The sequence below is a fragment of the Anolis sagrei genome, chromosome 7, assembly GCF_037176765.1.
Source record: "Anolis sagrei isolate rAnoSag1 chromosome 7, rAnoSag1.mat, whole genome shotgun sequence".
NCBI classification, from domain to species: Eukaryota; Metazoa; Chordata; class Lepidosauria; order Squamata; family Dactyloidae; genus Anolis; species Anolis sagrei.
The window spans coordinates 3,025,636-3,045,429 of NC_090027.1; the positions used below are offsets into that span (position 1 = coordinate 3,025,636).

Here is a 19,794-nt window from a genome sequence, read left to right on the forward strand (position 1 = left end):
GGAAAGAGGTGGAAGTCCAATGGTGTTGATAGGGCAATAATCATGAAACTAGAGAAATCAAAGTTAAAAATGTACCCCCCCCCCCTCTTTATTTAGAAATGAGCTTCCACTAAGGGTCTGTTTTGCCTGGAACATTTGTGATTAGCACCTAAGAAACATGTGCAATCAACAACTTTCACAAGAGAGTTCAGGCAGAAGGCGAAAAAGCCATATATGGTGGAAAGAGCTATTTGTACTTTCCATTGTCAAGAAGTCATGTGATCTATATAAATAAAAATGTCATGTTCGTTTGTGGGATTAACATAACTCAAAAGCCACTGGATGAATTGACACCAAATTTGGACACAAGACACCTACTAACCCAAGGAGTGACCATCACTAAAAAAAATGTTTTTGTCATTTGGGAGTTGTAGTTGCTGGGATTTATAGTTCACCCACAATCAAAGAGCATTCTAAACTCCACCAATGATGGAATTGAACCAAACGTTTCACACAAGACTCCCATGACTAACAGAAAACACTAGAAAGGTTTGGTGGGATTGACTTTGATTTTGGGAGTTGTAGTTCACCTACATCCAGAGAGCACTGTGGACTCAAGCAGTGATGGATCTGGGCCAAACTTGGCATGAATATTCCATATGTCAAAATATGAACACAGGTGGAGTTTGGAGAAAATAGACCTTGACATTTGGGAGTTGTAGTTACCTATAATCAAAGAGCATTCTGAACCCCACCAACAACAGAGTTGGGAGAACTTCCCACACAGAACTCCCATGACCAAAGGAAAATACTTTAGGCCATTGAGTCCAACTCCCTTCACTAGGGCAAGAAAACATAGTCAAAGCCCTCCTGACAAAGAGCCATCCAACCATACATATAGACAGATATTAGGCCTGGGTAACAACGGAAAATTTGTTTCTAAAATCGATTTTTTGGGGGTTTTTGCGTTTCGATATTTAAAAGAATTCCGAAATTTTCCTTAAAAAAAGTTCGATATTTACGAAATTTCATAAATGGTAAAAAAATTACAAAACAATAACGAATCTATTCGTTAATGGCGGCCGCGATCGCGCAATACGCTAAAAAAACTTCTGAAGCTTCCCTCTCCCTCTGTTGTTGACTATTGGTGTGATATTATAATTTTGTTTCACTAATTAAACAAAAAAACAACTATAAAACTTGCCCCAGACATGCGGAAATAATAACGAAACGACCTCAAACCAATAACGAAACGAATACATAACGAAATACGAAGCATTTACGAAACGAATTGAAAAATTCATTTCGTTTTTAAGTTGCTCCAGAATGGTTTGTTATCGCTTCGTTAACAAAAAAAATAACGAATTTTTAACGAATTACGAATTAACGAAACGAAACTGCCCAGCCCTAGCAGATATCTGTATATGAATCACACACACACAGATATAGTATCATAGATGTGAAAGGGACCCCTATAGAAGGACAATGATATATTGCATGTTCCAGAGTAGGCAAACCAGACAATCTCCACATCAACACTGACAAAGAAATTGCAAGAAATACTGTTTACCCACAAACATTAAGACATTACATATAGTAGAAACCAACATTTTCTCATTACTTTATTTTCCAGATCACCAGACTGGGCCACAGCAACACCTGGCAGGGGGCGGCTAGTATACAATAATAAATAATAAAACTTTATTTATATATTGCTCTATCTCCCCGAGGGGGACTCAGGGCGGTTTGCAAGTAACATCGCCGAAACATACAAAGTAAACAGCACAACATAGAATTAACAAACAACATAAGCATAAAATTATCACAATAACACATTATATTAAAAATAACCCTGCCTATTCAGAGCAATTAAAAAGCCCAGCCAAGGCTACTGCAAACTCAAAATATGAGGGGAAGTACAGGTTAATGGCAATAGCAGGTACGACCCGTGGCTGCTCATCTCCAGGGACTATTAGAGGGATGACCGGGGTCATAGGTAAGAGTGCAAGGCCATATTCAGTAATGTTTGGGGCTGGACTAGACCTGGTCATTCTCAAAGGCTTGTTGAAACCACCACATCTTCAAGCTCTTACGAAAGGAGGGGAGGGATGGGGCCTGTCTTATTTCTCCAGGAAGGGCATTCCAGAGTTGGGGGGCCACCGCTGAGAAGGCGCTCTCTCTCATCCCCACCAACCGTACTTGTGACGGTGGTGGGAGTGAAAGGAGGGCCTCCCCGGAAGATCTTAGAGTTCGTGACGGTTCATAGAAGGAGATGCAATCGCAGAGATAGGCGGGGCCTGAACTATTTAGGGCTTTATAGGTCATGACCTAGAGCCCCCGGTGGCGTAGTGGGTTAAAGCACTGAGCTGCTGAGCTTGTTGATCGAAAGGTCGCAGGTTCGATTCCGGGGAGCGGCGTGAGCTTCCGCTGTCAGCCCTAGCTTCTGCCAACCTAGCAGTTCGAAAACATGCAAATGTGAGTAGATCAATAGGTACCGCTCCGGCGGGAAGGTAACTGCGCTCCATGCAGTCATGCCGGCCACATGACCTTGGAGGTGTCTACGGACAATGCTGGCTCTTCGGCTTAGAAATGGAGATGAGCACCACACCCCAGAGTCAGACACGACTGGACTTAATGTCAGGGGACTACCTTTACCTTTACCTTTAGGTCATGACCTGCACCTTGAATTTGGCTCGGCAACTTATCGGCAGCCAATGAAGCTGTTTTAATAGGAGCGTTGTATGCTCCCTATAATTTGCTCCAGTAAGGAGCCTGGCTGCTGCCCGTTGTACCAGTTGAAACTTCCGGGCCATCTTCAAGGGCGGCCCCATGTAGAGCGCATTGCAGTAGTCCAGTCTGGATGAAACCAAGGCGTGGACCACCCTGGTCAAGAAGTTAGTTAGTCAATGTGCTAAGTAAGGAATTAAGCCTAGGTGGTAGTTTGCAATTGGATAACTTGTCTATATAATGTGTGTCTGAGAGACACTGGGTGCGGCAGCCTCTTGAAAGTACCAAGACCTGCGTGTTTGGTATGGCTGGCCCGTCTCATCATGATCATGACGAAAATAAACCTTGCTCTCGTACTTCTCCTGAGACTGGGCCCAATGCAGGGATTCTGAATTGGGGGTCCCTAATAGTGTGACATCAGGTAGATAAGGAAGATGCGGTCAGGGTTCAGAGCCATCGGAGCATGCTTCTTTCATTTGTGCAGATGAGAATGGAGGGAGGTGCCAAAGTCAAGTCAAACTCATCCCTTCCCCCAAAAGTCAATACTGAACATATAGATGATTATAGCACTGTGACAAGATCTCAAATGTTGACTTCTTTCCCCGCTTTTGAATTTCAACAGATTAACTTCAGCACCATGAGATATGTGGAAATGCATATTGTGGTGGCCAAAGATTTGGTAGGTCTCTCCCTTTTCTTCCTTGGAATGATGCACGGAAGGGCGGGGTTTGGGGAGAGCAGTTTCGTGAAGTTTATCAGGGAGAACCTGATGTTTTTTTTTAAAAAAAAATGTTTGGGGAGGAGGGTCGCCCTCAGTGTGATCCCCCCCCTCCAAAAAGTGGGGCCAGACAAGGTGGGCCGTGAGGTTATTGCGGGCAAATGTTGTTTTCTTCCCCTCCAGTGTGACTTCATGGGTTCGACTGAGGATGCTGTGACAGCCAGAATTGTTGAGGTTACTGCTCTTGTGAATGCTGTAAGTTTATGTTTCTCAACCTTCCTCATGCCGCGACCCATTAATCCAGTTCCTCATGTGGTGGTGACCCCCAACCACAAAATTATTTTCATTGCTACTTCATAACTCTCATTTTGCTACTGTTCTGAATTGTAATGTACATATCTGATATGCAAGACCAAATTTGGCACAAATACCTGATACGCTCCTATTTGAATACTGGTGGGGTAAAGGGGGATTGGTTTTTGGGAGTTGTCATTGTGGGAGTTGTAGTTGCTGGGATTTATAGTTCACCTACAATCAAAGAGCATTCTGAACCCCACCAATGATGGAATTGAACCAATCCTGGCACACAGAACTCCCAAGACCATCAGAAAATACTGGAAGAGTTTGGGAAACATGGTCCTTGAGTTTTGGAGTTGTAGTTCACCAACATCCAGAGAGCACCGTTGTCTCAAAAATGATAGATTTGGACCAAACTTGGCACGAATACTCAATATGCCCAAATGTGAACACTGGTGGAGTTTAGGGAATATGGACTTTGACATATGGGAGTTGTTGTTGCTGGGATTTATAGTTCACCTACAATCAAAGAGCATTCTGAACCCCACCAATGATGGAATTGAACCAATCCTGGCACACAGAACTCCCAAGACCATCAGAAAATACTGGAAGGGTTTGGGAAACATGGTCCTTGAGTTTTGGAGTTGTAGTTCACCAACATCCAGAGAGCACTGTTGTCTCAAACAATGATAGATTTGGACCAAACTTGGCACGAATACGCAATATGCCCAAATGTGAACACTGGTGGAGTTTAGGGAATATGGACTTTGACATATGGGAGTTGTTGTTGCTGGGATTTATAGTTCACCTACAATCAAAGAGCATTCTGGATCCCACCAATGTGGGAATTGAACCAAACCTGGCACACAGAACTCCCATGACCATCAGAAAATACTGGAAGGGTTTGGTCAGCGCTGACCTTGAATTTGGGAGTTGTAGTTCACTTACACCCAGAGAGCGCTGTTGACTCAAACTATGTAGATCTGGGTTGTTGTAGGTTTTTCTGGATGTATGGCCATGTTCTAGAAGTTAGGTATGGATCAAATTTGGTACTTACAATCAAAGAGCATACTGAACCCGACCAATGATAGAATAGGTCCAAACTTCCCACACAGAACCCCCATGACCAACAGAAAATACTGTGCTTTCTGTGGTTTTTATTGACCCCTCTGACACTCCCTCACAACCTCCCTGGAGTCTCGACCCCCAGGTTGAGAAACATTGTGCTAGATTCTCCAGCATGATTGGAGGACCATTGGAGTCCCACTGGAGGATCTAGACTAGGTTCCTTTGAGTTAAACTCCTGAATGATCCAATAAGCCAAGATCAGAACCAGAGGTGAGGAGGGATGACGGCTTTGTTCTGCCACCTCTGCTAGACTTAAGCGACTGCTCCTATTTCCAGATGTTTTCCAAGCTCAACGTGAAGATCGTGCTGTCCTCCTTGGAGCTCTGGGTCAACAGGGACAAAATCCCCACCACGGGATCATCTGAGGATCTGCTGGAGGAGTTTGTGCGCTGGAAGCAGGCCCACCTCATTCTCCGACCCCATGACGTGGCCTTCTTATTCATGTAAGGCACACCATCTTTTCAAGGTTTTCATCTTAGTAGAGTATCAGGCAACTGGGATTGTATAGGATATAGATCTATAGATCCCAGTCCCAAGTGGGGTCAATGTTGGGAGCCCTGGGAAATTTGACAACAGCAAAAGGTTTCCCAGTGCCACCTAGTGGCTGTTGCAGACATTTACAGAAATCTGTTGTGCAAGTATTACACTGGACACTGCATAAGATGCTTCAGCTGGACTTCATAAATAGGAAAATTGGACTGTTTAGCAATAATAATAATAATAATAATAATAATAATAATAATAATTGTATTTCTTACCTGCCCCTCTTTGTGGCTCGAGGTGGGTTACAGAATAATCAAAATTCATAAACATTGTAAAAATACCACAAATACACATATTAAAATTTCTATAAAAGATACATATTAAAATGTGTGTCGTACACCAGAGCAGGAACCCCTCTAACCTTAAACTTCACACCAGCTTGGCAAAATCAGCAAGCAGTTTATTGAAGAATATATGTAGGCAAAAAATAGCAAAAATGGTAAAGTTCCAAAACAGAGAATAATCCATGAACTTCAAACAAGATACAAAAATCCATGAAATAAGATACAAGAATCAATGAGTCGGGGCAGCATGAAAACGTCCGATACACAAAACAGGTGCTTGGCAAAAACTTGGTACATGAAACTAAGAACACTTGAAAACAAGACAGTCTTGAAATTCCAACGTTGACCCAACTGAGGCAACTCTTTCCCATGAATCCATATAAAGCTTTCCCAGATTCCAAAACCAGATTCCAGATTCCAGCTGCCTTCCTGCTGGAGTGGTACCTATGGATCTACTCACAGATTGGACTACTGTAATGCGCTCTACGTGGGGCTGCCCTTGAAAATGACCCAGAAATTTCAACTGGTCCAATGGGCCAAGTTGTTAACTGGTGCTCCTTACAGGGAGAGGTCAACCCTCCTGTTTAAGGAGCTCCATTGGCTGCCGTTCATTTTCCGTTCCCAATTCAAGGTGCAGGTGCTTACCTACAAAGCCCTAAATGGTTTGGGACCCGCCTACCTGCGTGACCACATCTCCGTATACAAACCCACACGATCTCTCCGATCATCTGGAGAGGCTCTGCTCACGATCCCACCTGCGTCGCAAGCGAGATTGGTGGGGACGAGGGACAGGGCCTTCTCCGTGGTGGTCCCCCGACTCTGGAACTCTCTCCCCAAGGACATCAGACAAGCCCCAACATTGGCAGTCTTTAGGAAGAGCTTGAATTTGTGGTTGTTCCAGTGTGCCTTCCCAGAACAGGAAACTCTTAGCATCATGTCCCAAATGCACTTTACTAGAGATTTAAGATTGTCTGCATACCGCACCTATCTCCAAAAACCTATCCATTTCACCTATCATGCCCAACATTTTTTAAAATTTTAATCATTACATTTGGCCTTAGTTTTAAATGCATTGTGGTGTTATTGTCTAATGTTCACTGCTAGTCTTTTAATGTTTATTGTTTTGTTTTAGGAGTTTTTGAGTTTATTTATTGTCATATTTGTTATGCTGTTGTTTTATTGATGTGTTGGGCCTCGGCCTCTTCTAAGCCGCGCCGAGTCCTTCGGGAGATGTTAGCGAGGTATAAATAAAGGTTTATTATTATTATTATTATTATTATTATTATTATTTGCATGTTTTCGAACTGCTAGGTTGACAGAAGCTGGGGCTGACAGCGGGAGCTCACCCCGCTCCCTGGATTCGAACTGCCAACCTTTTGGTCAGCAAGTTCAGCAGCTCAGCGATTTAACACGCTGTGCCTCCGGGGGGGGGGGTGGGGCTCCGTGGTGAATACGACTTAAGGAAAATAAAAGTTTACTGGATTTTCATGTAATTTTCATGGAACGTGTGGTGGCCTCACAACTCCAGGTATTCTTGGAAGACACGGATTATCTGGATCCGGCACAGTCTGGCTTTAGGCCGGGGCATGGTACCGAGACAGCCTTGGTCGCCTTAGTGGATGATCTTCGCCGGGAGCTGGACAGGGGGAGTGTGTCCCTGTTGGTGCTGCTGGACCTCTCAGCGGCCTTCGATACCGTCGACCACGGTATCCTTCTGGGACGCCTCGCGGGAATGGGACTCGAGGGCACTGTTTTACAGTGGCTCCGGTCATTCCTTGAAGGTCGGTCTCAGAAGGTGTTACTGGGGGACATCTGTTCAACTCCACAACCTTTGTCTTGTGGGGTTCCTCAGGGCTCAATATTGTCTCCCATGTTGTTTAACATCTACATGAAGCCGCTGGGAGAGATCATCCGGAGTTTCGGGGTGCAATATCATCTGTACGCAGATGATGTCCAACTGTCACTCCTTCCCACCTGCTACTAGGAGGCTGTCCAGGTCCTGAACTGGTGCTTGGCCGCTGTGACGGTCTGGATGAGGGCGAACAAATTGAAATTGAATCCAGACAAGACAGAGGTACTCCTGGTTAGTCTCAAGGCCGAACAGGGCATAGGGTTACAGCCTGTGCTGGATGGGGTTGCACTCCCCCTGAAGACGCAGGTTCGCAGATTGGGTGTGATCCTGGACTCATCGCTGAGCCTGGAACCTCAGGTTTCGGCGGTGACCAGGGGAGCATTTGCACAGTTGAAGCTTGTGCGCCAGCTGCGCCCGTACCTTGGGAAGTCTGACTTGGCCACGGTAGTCCACACTCTGGTTACATCCCGTTTAGACTACTGCAACGCTCTCTACGTGGGGTTGCCTTTGAAGACGGCTCGGAAGCTTCAACTAGTCCAACGCTCGGCAGGCATGATACTAACAGGAGCGGAGTGCAGGGAGCATACAACTCCTCTGCTGCACCAGCTCCACTGGCTACCGATCTGCTACCGGGCTCAATTCAAAGTGCTGGCGTTGGCCTTTAAAGCCCTAAACGGTTCTGGCCCAAGATACCTATCCGAACGTATCTCTGCCTATGAACCCACCAGGACTCTAAGATCTTCTGGGGAGGCCCTGCTCTCGATCCCGCCTGCATCACAAGCACGGCTGGCGGGGACGAGGGACAGGGCCTTCTCTGTGGTGGCCCCTCGGCTGTGGAACACCCTTCCCAGGGATATTAGATCAGCCCCTTCGTTAATGGTGTTTCGAAGAAAACTAAAAACCTGGCTGTTTGAACAGGCGTTCGGATAAACAGTGCAATGAACGATGAATATAGGAAACTGAATTTATGGATGATGAATTGGATCACGATTTTAGTTACGAGATGCTAATGTGTTGTATTGATGTGTCATTATTTTGTATATTGTGCTGTTAATGGTTTTAAATATTGTATGTTGTTTCATTGACTTTTGCTCTTGTTGTGAACCGCGTTGAGTCGCCTGCGGGCTGAGAAACTGCGGTATACAAGCAAAGTAAATAAATAATTGAGAGCCCTTCTTTTCTCTTCTCCCAGCTTCAGGAGCAAGATCGAGTCGGTGGGATCAATCTTTGCGAAGAATATGTGCATGAAGCCCTCTTCCACAGGGGTTGCCATGGTAGGATACCGACACACACACAAGGCGTTATTACGATCTGCACACGAGGCAGAAAAGAAAGCCCCCTCCCCATTGATTGCCCTGTAATTCCTGAATATAGAGACGAATTGAAAGCTTCAAATACAAACAAATGCAATCTGTCTGGAGTTGCCACATGCCAAGTGACCCTTCTTGTAAGGGAAGCATTTTACTTAAGAGCTGGAAAGTATAGTAGAATCTCGCTTATCCAACCTGTAAATAGGTATTTATTTATCGTGTCATCAGCAACCATTGTATTACAATTCTAACAGAGCAAAACAAACACAGAGATTAAAAAGAAAAAGAAAAAAAAAGAAAGAAAAAAAAACCACACAGATTTTGCAAATTTGGTATTTGGTTAAATGTCCTTTGACCAGTATCTGGCCACTTGGAGTGCCTCTGGTGTTGCCGCAAGAAGGTCCTCCCTTGTGCATGTGGCAGGGCTCAGGGTGCATTGCAGCAGGTGGTCTCTGGTTTGCTCTTCTCCACACTCGCATGTCGTGGACTCCACTGTGTGGCCCCATTTCTTGAGGTTGGCTCTGCATCTCCTGGTGCCAGAGCGCAGTCTGTTCAGCACCTTCCAAGTCACCCAGTCTTCTGAGTGCCCAGGGGGGAGTCTCTCATCTGGTATCACCCATGAATTGAGGTGCTGGGTTTGGGCCTGCCACTTTTGGACTCTCGCTTGCTGGGGTGTTCCAGCGAGTGTCTCTGTAGATCTAAGAAAACTATGTCTTGATTTCAGTCGTTGACGTGCTGGCTGATACCCAAACAGGGGATGAGCTGGAGATGTCTCTGCCTTGGTCCTTTCACTCTTGGCTGCTACTTCCCGGCGGATGTCAGGTGGTGCAATACCGGCTAAGCAGTGTAATTTCTCCAGTGGTGTAGGGCGCAGACACCTGTGATAATGCGGCATGTCTCATTAAGAGCCACATCTACTGTTTTAGTGTGGTGAGATATGTTCCACACTGGGCATGCTTACTCAGCAGCAGAGTAGCATAGCGCAAGGGCAGATGTCTTCACTGTGTCTGGTTGTGATCCCCAGGTTGTGCCAGTCAGCTTTCGTATGATGTTGTTTCTAGCGCCCACTTTTTGTTTGATGTTCAGGCAGTGCTTCTTGTAGGTCAGAGCATGGTCCAAAGTGACTCCCAGGTATTTGGGAGCGCTGCAATGCTCCAGTGGGATTCCTTCCCAGGTAATCCTCAGAGCTTGGGATGTGTAAATAGGTAAATCCATATAAATAAAAATGCAATGTTTGTTTGTGGGATTGACATAACTCAAAAACCACTGGGGGAATTGTCACCAAAATTGGACACAAGACACCTAACAACCCAATGTATGCCCTTCACTCATAAAAAACACTGAAAAACACAGCAGAAGGGACTTAAAATGCCCCCCAAAGGTAAATGTCGAAAAGGTAAATGACAATATGGAAAAAGGGAAGAAAGAGGGAGGGAAGGGGAGAAAGAAAGAAAGAAAGAAAGAAAGAAAGAAAGAAAGAAGGAAGGAAGGAAGGAAGGAAGGAAGGGGAGAAGGAAGCATGGAAGCAAAGAGAGAAGGAAGGAAGGAAGGAGGTAGAGAAGGAAGAAAGGAGAGAAAGAGGGAGGGAAAGAAAAAGGGTGAAGGAAGGAAAGTTAAAGAAGGAAGGAAGGAGAGAAAGAAAGAAAAAAAGGGAAAGAAGGAAGGAAACAGGGAACGAAGGAAGGGGGAAGATGTAGAGAAAGAGGGAGGGAAGGAAAGAGAGATGGAAGAAAAGAGAGACAGCAGAAGAGAAAAAAAAAGGGGGAAGGAAGGAAAGAGATAGAGAAGGAAGGAAGACAAGAAGGAAAGATGGGAAGGAAGGAAGGAAAGAGGGGGTGAAGGAAGGAGGGAAAGAAAGAGATAAAAGAGGGAAGGTTGCCCACAGCAAGGTGTGTCTATATAAATAAATATTTATATAGACAGCTAGTCTATATAAATAAAAATGTAATGTTCGTTTGTGGGATTAACATAATTCAAAAACCATGGGCGAATTGACAACAAATTTGGCTCCAAGACACCTACTAACCCAAGGAGTGACCATCACTAAAAAAAAATTGATTTTTCCATTTTGGAGTTGCAGTTGTTGGGATTTATAGTTCACCTACAACCTACAAAAGAGCATTCTGAACCCCACCAACGATACAATTGAACCAAACTTTTTAAATGCTGTATATTATTGTTATTGATATTGCTTATTGCTTATTGTGTATTTTTTGTTTTTGAGTTTTGTTTTATTTTAACTGTTTTGTATTGATTATTTGTTATCGCCTTTGTTTATTGATGTGCTGTGCGCTTGGCATCATGTAAGCCGCACCGAGTCCCTTGGGGAGCTGGTAGTGGGGTACAAATAAAGTTTTTTTATTATTTATTATAAACTTGGCACACAGTTCTCCCATAACCAACAGAAAATACTGGAAGGGTTTGGTGGGCAGTGTCCTTTGGTTTTGGAGTTGTAGTTCACCTACATCCAGAGATCACTGTGGACTCAAATAATGATGGATCTGGACCAAACCACACGAATACGCAATATGCCCAAATGTGAACACTGGTAGAGTTTGGGGAAAATAGAATCTTGACATTTGGGAGTTGTAGTTGCTGGGATTTATAGTTCACCTACAATCAAAGAGCATTCTGAACCCCACCAATGATAGAATTGGGCCAAACTTGGCACACAGTTCTCCCATGACAGAAACAGAAAATACTGGAAGGGTTTGGTGGGCAGTGTCCTTTGGCTTTGGAGTTGTAGTTCACCTACATCCAGAGATCACTGTGGACTCAAACAATGATGGATCTGGACCAAACTCTACACGAATGCTCAATATACCCAAATGTGAACACTGGTGGAGTATGTGGAAAATAGGATCTTGACATTTGGGAGTTGTAGTTGCTGGGATTTATAGTTCACCTACAATCACAGAGCATTCTGAACCCCACCAACGATGGAATCGGGCCAAACTTGGCATACAGTTCTCCCATGACAAACAGAAAATACTGGAAGGGTTTAGTGGGCAGTGTCCTTTGGTTTTGGAGTTGTAGTTCACCTACATCCAGAGATCACTGTGGACTCAAATAATGATGGATCTGGACCAAACTTGGCGCAAACACTCAATATGCCCAAATGTGAACACTGGTGGAGTATGTGGAAAATAGGATTTTGACATTTGGGAGTTGTAGTTGCTGGGATTTATAGTTCACCTACAATCAAAGAGCATTCTGAACCCCACCAATGATAGAATTGGACTAAACTTCCCACACAGAACCCCCATGACCAACAGAAAGTACTGTATTTTCAGATGCCCTTTGGCGACCCCTCTGACACCTCTTCGCGACCCCTCCAGGGGTCCTGACCCCCAGGTTGAGAAACACTGCTGTATGTTATTGTTATTGTTTATTGCTTATTGCGTATTTTTTTGGTTTTTGAGTTTTATTTTAACTGTTTTGTATTGATTATTTGTTACCGCTTTTGTTTATTGATGTGCTGTGGGCTTGGCCTCATGTAAGCCGCACCGAGTCCCTTGGCGAGATGGTAGCGGAGTACAAATAAGATTTTTAAAATTATTATTATTATTATTATTATTATTATTATTAGGGAAGTGTCCGACGTGTGATCCAATACAACAGCCATCAGAGTGACCTTGTTTGCTGTGTGCTAATCTTGTTGTGCTTCTAATAATAATAATAATAATAATAATAATAATATATTATTGATGTGCTGTGGGCTTGGCCTCATGTAAGTTGCACCGAGTCCCTTGGCGAGATGGTAGCAGGGTACAAATAAGGTTTTTTAAATTATTATTATTATTATTAATAATAATAATAATAATAATATATAATAATATATAATAATAATATATTATTGATGTGCTGTGGGCTTGGCCTCATGTAAGTTGCACCGAGTCCCTTGGCGAGATGGTAGCAGGGTACAAATAAGGTTTTTTAAATTATTATTATTATTAATAATAATAATAATAATATATATATAATAATATATAATAATATATAATAATAATATATTATTGATGTGCTGTGGGCTTGGCCTCATGTAAGTTGCACCGAGTCCCTTGGCGAGATGGTAGCAGGGTACAAATAAGGTTTTTTAAATTAATAATAATAATAATAATAATAATAATATATAATAATATATAATAATATATAATAATAATATATTATTGATGTGCTGTGGGCTTGGCCTCATGTAAGTTGCACCGAGTCCCTTGGCGAGATGGTAGCAGGGTACAAATAAGGTTTTTTAAATTATTATTATTATTATTATTATTATTATTAGGGAAGTGTCCGACGTGTGATCCAATACAACAACCACCAGAGTGACCTTGTTTGCTGTGTGCTAATCTTGTTGTGCTTCTAATAATAATAATAATAATAATAATAATAATAATAATAATATTTATTTATTTGCTTTATTTCTATACCGCGTTTCTCAACCTATAATAGGTGACTCAATGCGGTTTAATATATTAAATGCGTGGAAGGAGCCCGGTTCCTAGCCACTCCTTGATGGATTTATGCTTCCCTTTAGTATCAGAAGGGGATCACGTTGGAGACCTTCTCGGTGATCGTGGGCCAGCTGCTGGGATTCAGCCTGGGTCTGCACTTTGACAACGCGAGGGAATGCCACTGCCCTGTCGCCACCTGCTTAATGGATACCAAAGCCATGTAAGGACATTCAATGACAGTCCCTGCTTTCTTTCTCTTGATGGTGGCACAAAGGCTGTACTGTCACTACTTATATTCATCATAACACTTTATAATAAGGTAAAGCTAAAAGGTTTCCCTTGGCATCAAGTCTAGTCGTGTCCAACTCTGGGTGTTGGCGCTCATCTCCATTCCTAAGCCCAAGAGCTGGCGTTGTCCTTAGACACCTCCAAGGTCGTGTGGCCACTGGCATGACTGCATGGAGCACTGTTACCTTTCCGCCGGCACGGTACCTATTGATCTACTCACTAGGCCTGGGTAACAACGGAAAAATTTGTTTCTAAAATCGATTTGTATTTGGGGTTTTTTGTTTGTTTCGATATTTAAAATAATTACAAAATTTTCCTTTTAAAAAGTTCGATATTTACGAAATTTCGTAAATGGTAAAAAATTAACGAATCGATTTCCGAAACAATAACGAATCGATTCGTTAATGGCGGACGCGACCGCGAAATACGCTAAAAAACCTCCAAAACCTTCTGAAGCTTCCCTCTCCCTCTGTTGTTGACTGTTGGTGTGATATTATAATTTTTTTTCACTAATTAAACCATAAAACTGGCCCAGACATGCGGAAATAATAACGAAACGACCTCAAAACAATAACGAAACGAATACAATATCGAAATACGAAGCATTTACAAAACGTTTTTGAAAATTCATTTTTTTTAATAATTGCTCCAGAATGCTTCGTTATCGTTTTGTAATTGAAAAAATTAACGAATTATTAACGAATTACGAATTAACGAAACGAAACCACCCAGCCCTACTACTCACATTTGTAGGTTTTCGAACTGCTGGGTTGGCAGAAGCTGGGGCTAACAGCAGGAGCTCACCTCGCTGCCCAGATTCGAAACAGCAACCTTTTGATCAGCAAGTTCAGCAGGTGCCACCGAGGATTCCCACTTTATAATCATGTTTATAATAATCTTAATAATGTTTATATATAATAATGTTTATATAAAATAATGTTTATAATCCGCCCTTCTCCCCGAGGGAACTCAGAGCAGATTCCATCATATAAACAATCACAGGAAAATATTCAATGCCTTGTTACAAATGAGAATACAGTGAAACACAAACACACAGCCAAAGGCAAAGGCTTCTCCTTGCATTTCCGGCTCTGGAAGTGGTGCTCATCTCCGCCTCTGGGATATGTGCTCTTTCTCAATTTCCAGGCCTGCTTTGTCACCTCCTGATCGTGTGTCAGGCAACATTGCTTGGAGCACCTCTTTGCCTTTTCCCGTGGAAGCAGTACCTATTGATCTACTTTCCATGTTTTTGAACTGCTAGGTTGGCAGGAGCTAGGGCTAACAGCAGGAGCTCACTGCGTCGCATGGATTCGAACTGCCAACCTTCAGGTCAGCAGTTCAGCAGCACAAGGGTTTAACCCATTGTACCATTGCATGAATTCTACAGTGTAGATGCACCCTTAGAGAGGGGTTTTGTAACAAAAATAGTGTAGTTTCTCCCACCCAGAGCTTAGGAAAGCTGTACTTTGTTGTAGTGAAGGGCATGAATCCCGCTCTATGATAGTCAAGGTAAAGGTTTCCCCCTGACATTATTCTAGTCGTGCCCGACTCTGGGAGTTGGTGCTCATCTCCATTTCTAAGCCAAAGAGCCGGCATTGTCCGTAGACTCCTCCAAGGTCATGTGGCCAGCATGACTGCATGGAGAGCTGTTACCTTCCTGCCGGAGTGGTACCTATTGGCAGGGAACAACAAGCTACTATCCGACCGCATCTCTGCCTATGAACACACCAGGACTTTGAGATCTTCCGGGGAGGCCTTGCTCTCGATCCCGCCTGCTTCTCAAGCTCGGCTGGCGGGGACGAGAGTTAGGGCCTTCTCGGTGGTGGCTCCTCGGCTGTGGAACGCCCTTCCTACGGACATTAGACTAGCACCATCTCTAATGGTATTCCGCAAAAAAGTGAAGACCTGGCTGTTTGAGCAGGCTTTCGAATAATGAGTGCAATGATTGGTTAATGAACACTGGAATGGAACAATGGATGATGAATCTGTTTTTGATGACGAGACGACAGTGAATGGGTATTGTAGTAACTGTTTATTAGTTGTGTAATGTGTTAGGTTGTTAACTGTTTCTATACTGTAGCACTGGATTTTTGCTGTTCGTATTTGTTGTAAACCGCTGTGAGTCGCCTTCGGGCTGAGAACAGCAGTATATAAGTAAGGTAAATATTTATTTATTTATTATTTATTTATTTACAGTTCTTATATTCCGCCCTTCTCACCCCGCAGGGGACTCAGGGCGGATTACAGTCAATACATATATGGCAAACATTCAATGCCAGTTTGACAAACAACATTTAACACACAAATACACCAAGGCTATTTAACTTTTTTCTGGCCGCCAGGGGAGCTGCTGCTTTTCATCGTCCATCAGCGACACCGATGAAGTTCTTCCGCATTCCACATTCCCCGGAGTCTTCTTTCTTTATGGCCTCATAAATTAGTTAAATTTAGCCTCCCACACAAGGTGGTGCCTTATTTTCCTACTTGACAGATGCAACTGTCTTTCGGGTTGCAAAGGTCGACAACGGGCTACACAATGGCTGGACACCCACTCCAGCCCGGGCTGGCTTCGAACTCATGACCTTTCGGTCAGAGTGATCTTAATGCAGCTGACACTCAGCCAGCTGCGCCACAATCCCGATCAATAAATATTGATCTACTCACATTTGAAATGCTAGGTTGGCAGATGCTGGGGCTAACAGCGGGAACTCACTCCACTCCCACACAAATGTAAAAGGCTGATAGTATTTTGCAAGAGCGCTCAGTCAGGTGTCGATCCAAAATGAGAGAAGTAATGCTAGAGTTTCCAAAGTGAAGACTGTAAGGGGCTCCTGTACCTTTAATTTGAGTAGGTGCGGCTTGTTATCCCATCTTCACTTCTACTGGGAGTTGCAGTTTGGTGGGGTCCCAGCACCCTTTGGCGAAGAAGGCTAAAGACCTTGTAAAACTACCACTCTTACGGAGGTGCAACTTTCTGTGGCCTTGTCTTTCTGCATTTGGGGGAAACCTCTCCTCTGCCCTTTTTTTTTGCCCTGCAGAAGGTCCAGTGGTGTCAAGGCCTTCAGCAGCTGCAGTGTGAAAGACTACCGGAATTTCCTTGGCTACGGCACGGCGCAGTGCCTCCTCAACAAGCCCCACATTGAGATCTCCTACCGAGCTCCCACCTGTGGCAACAAAATTGTGGAAGACGGGGAGGAGTGCGACTGCGGCTCCATGAAGGTTCGTTTCCACGGGGTTACTCTTGAGCGCATCTACACTGTAGAGTTAATGCACCACTTTAACATTCATAACTTTATGCTTTGTTGTGTCCTCCCTCTCCAAGAAGTGCATCATATCCATAATACAGTTGGCACAAGCCATGGATCCCTATGTTCCTGTTGTTCTAGAGCTAAAATTTAGGGGTCTTTGCCAGGAGGCAGAGGCCAATTAGACTCCCCAAAGAGTTCTTTTTTCCCTGGCGAGACAGAGAAGCATCCCATATTTTTCCCTGATTTCCCAATGAAAAGTCTCACCAGTTGAAGAAAGGCCACCAAAGTTTAATGCGATTCAGCTGAAACCGGATGCAAAGCTGCAATCATTCGCCAAGCTAAGCATGAGGGGAATACACCAATACAGTCATATTTATAGCAAATTCAAAGTTGTAGAGTTCAAACTCCCCGCCCCGGCTTCCCTATTGTTCCCTGCCATGATTGGGCGATGGGCTCCAGTGGTCCGTAGGAACCAATGGGGAGTGTAAAGAAGTTGTTAAACTGCTGCCACCAATTGTAAAGAAGACCGTTTTAATGCCACCGAATGCAACCAAATGTGAAGGTGCGAGTGGTAAAACACCCACTGCCACCTAATCTATGAGGGAAGTTGGGCAACGATCAATATCAACCTTGGAGCTATTTTATAAAGGGACTGTTAATTACAGAAGGCTTTATTTATTTGATAGCGTAGCGTTTACTTTCCTGGCTTGACTTTACTATTGTAGGCTGTTCAACTTAGAAGAAACTGTATCAGGCAAGGCTTGAGGAGAACAGTAACAATTTTATTAGAACAAGCAAGGTATATCAGATTTGATTGTTTCTTCACAAGAGGCACGAATCTTGACTGGTTACATTAGTAAGGTTTCATGAGTAACCTCAGGCACAGACTTCAAGAGGTTTCTATACGCAGAAGTATTTTTCCTGGACAACTGTCCCAACAAAACAAATAAGCCAAAAGGCCTATTCAACAGAATTGGCTCCCAACCAAACCTTGATTCTTAACCCAGAATTCTTAACCCCCTGTAGTTTTATCACTACCAGGTCCTTTTTTGTAACCCCTTTGGTCACAAATTAATTCCCTGAATCTCCACCCAGAGATTCTGTTTTCCCTGTAGCACACCAGCTACAGACTACCACTTTCAAAAAGCTGCGCCGTGAAGTGATAGTTGGCTCCGCCCCCGTTGCTATGGCAACTCAGTTCAAGCCACTAGCCACCATCTCTAACAAAAAATATAATCCTACATACTTACAATTTATTTGTTGTTGTTCACTCGTTCAGTCGTCTCCGACTCTTCGTGACCTCATGGACCAGCCCACGCCAGAGCTCCCTGTCGGCCGTTACCACCCCCAGCTCCCTCAAGGTCAGTCCAGTCACTTCAAGGATGCCATCCATCCATCTTGCCCTTGGTTGGCCCCTCTTCCTTTTGCCTTCCACTTTCCCCAGCATAATTGTCTTCTCTAGGCTTTCCTGTCTCCTCATGATGTGGCCAAAGGACTTCAACTTTGTCTCTAGTCTCCTTCCCTCCAATGAGCAGTCGGGCTTTATTTCCTGGAGGATGGACTGGTTGGATCTTCTCGCAGTCCAAGGCACTCTCAGCACTTTCCTCCAACACCACAGCTCAAAAGCATCGATCTTCCTTCGCTCAGCCTTCCCTAAGGTCCAGCTCTCACATCCGTAGGTGACTACAGGGAAGACCATGGCTTGGACTAGGCAATGGATCTTGGTTGCCAGTCTGATGTCTCTACTCTTCACTCTTTGATCGAGACTGGACATTGCTCTCCTCCCAGGAAGGAAGCGTCTCCTGATTTCCTGGCTACAGTCTGCATCTGCAGTAATCTTTGCACCTAGAAATACAAAGTCTGTCACGGCCTTCACGGTTTCTCCCTCTATTTTCCAGTTGTCAATCATTCTTGTTGCCATGATCTTGGTTTTTTTGACGTTTAGCTGCAACCCGGCTTTTGCGCTTTCTTCTTTCACCTTGATTAGAAGGCTCCTCAGCTCCTCCTCGCTTTCGGCCATCAGAGTGGTGTCATCTGCATATCTGAGGTTGTTAATGTTTCTTCCAGCTATTTTCACCCCAGCTTTGCATTCATCCAGCCCCGCACATCCTCGCATGATGTGTTCTGCATACAAGTTAAAAAGGTTGGGTGAGAGGATGCAGCCTTGCCGTACGCCTTTCCCAATCTTGAACCAGTCTCCTGTTCCGTGGTCAGTTCTTACTGTTGCTACTTGGTCCTTGTACAGATTCCTCAGGAGAGAGGGAAGGGGGCTTGGGATGCCCATCCCACCAAGAACTTGCCACAATTTATTATGATCCACACAGTCAAAAGCTTTAGAATAGTCAATGAAGCAGAAGTAGATGTGTTTCTGAAACTCCCTGCCTTTCTCCATTATTTATAAACAACACATAACCATAAGAATAGAAGTTACACATCGTCACAGGGAGACCTCTGCCACCTGGTGGCAACAGCCAATCAGGAGAAATAGAGGTGGGATGAGGGAGCACAAAGGAATCTAGGAAAGGAAGTGCCATGCCATGCGGCCGGCGAGACAAAGGGGACATCCCAAGCCAGCCTGATCTATTGTGCTTTGAGTGGAATGAGCAAAGGCAAAAGGTTTTTTCGAGGACCTTTTGTCCTTCAGGAGGAAATATGATTAAGATTTTTGCCAAAGGGGCAAGCTGAGGGCTGGGCAATTCCTCTGAGGGCCACCAGCTGCCCAGGCTATTGTTCATGCAAAGGGAAGTTGTGGATAAAAAAAATCCTGGAATGTTTGGGGCTTTGTAGTCCCTTTGGTGGAGTTTCTTCATGTATATAGGGGAAACAAAGGTCAGAAGAAAAGGGGAAAGGCTTCTGCCACACAAAGAAATCAGAAAACACATTTCATACATCTAAAGTTCATAATAGGCAAGATTTCATAAGGTTTGTCCATGTGGGGGGAAAGAGTGTCCATAGGGGATGGTTAA

At 44.0% G+C, this 19,794-nt stretch overlaps 1 protein-coding gene across 1 annotated transcript in view; it reads left to right on the forward strand.

Annotated features, from left to right (window-relative positions):
• Positions 1 to 19,794, forward strand: part of LOC132769767 (disintegrin and metalloproteinase domain-containing protein 2-like) — a 68,420-nt gene that overhangs the window by 29,253 nt on the left and 19,373 nt on the right. Inside the window, exons 8-13 of the mRNA XM_067470855.1 lie at positions 3,329 to 3,385; positions 3,608 to 3,679; positions 5,126 to 5,292; positions 8,721 to 8,802; positions 13,376 to 13,512; positions 16,619 to 16,799. Coding sequence (XP_067326956.1) covers positions 3,329 to 3,385; positions 3,608 to 3,679; positions 5,126 to 5,292; positions 8,721 to 8,802; positions 13,376 to 13,512; positions 16,619 to 16,799 — 696 coding nt within the window. The remainder of the gene's footprint in view (positions 1 to 3,328; positions 3,386 to 3,607; positions 3,680 to 5,125; positions 5,293 to 8,720; positions 8,803 to 13,375; positions 13,513 to 16,618; positions 16,800 to 19,794) is intronic.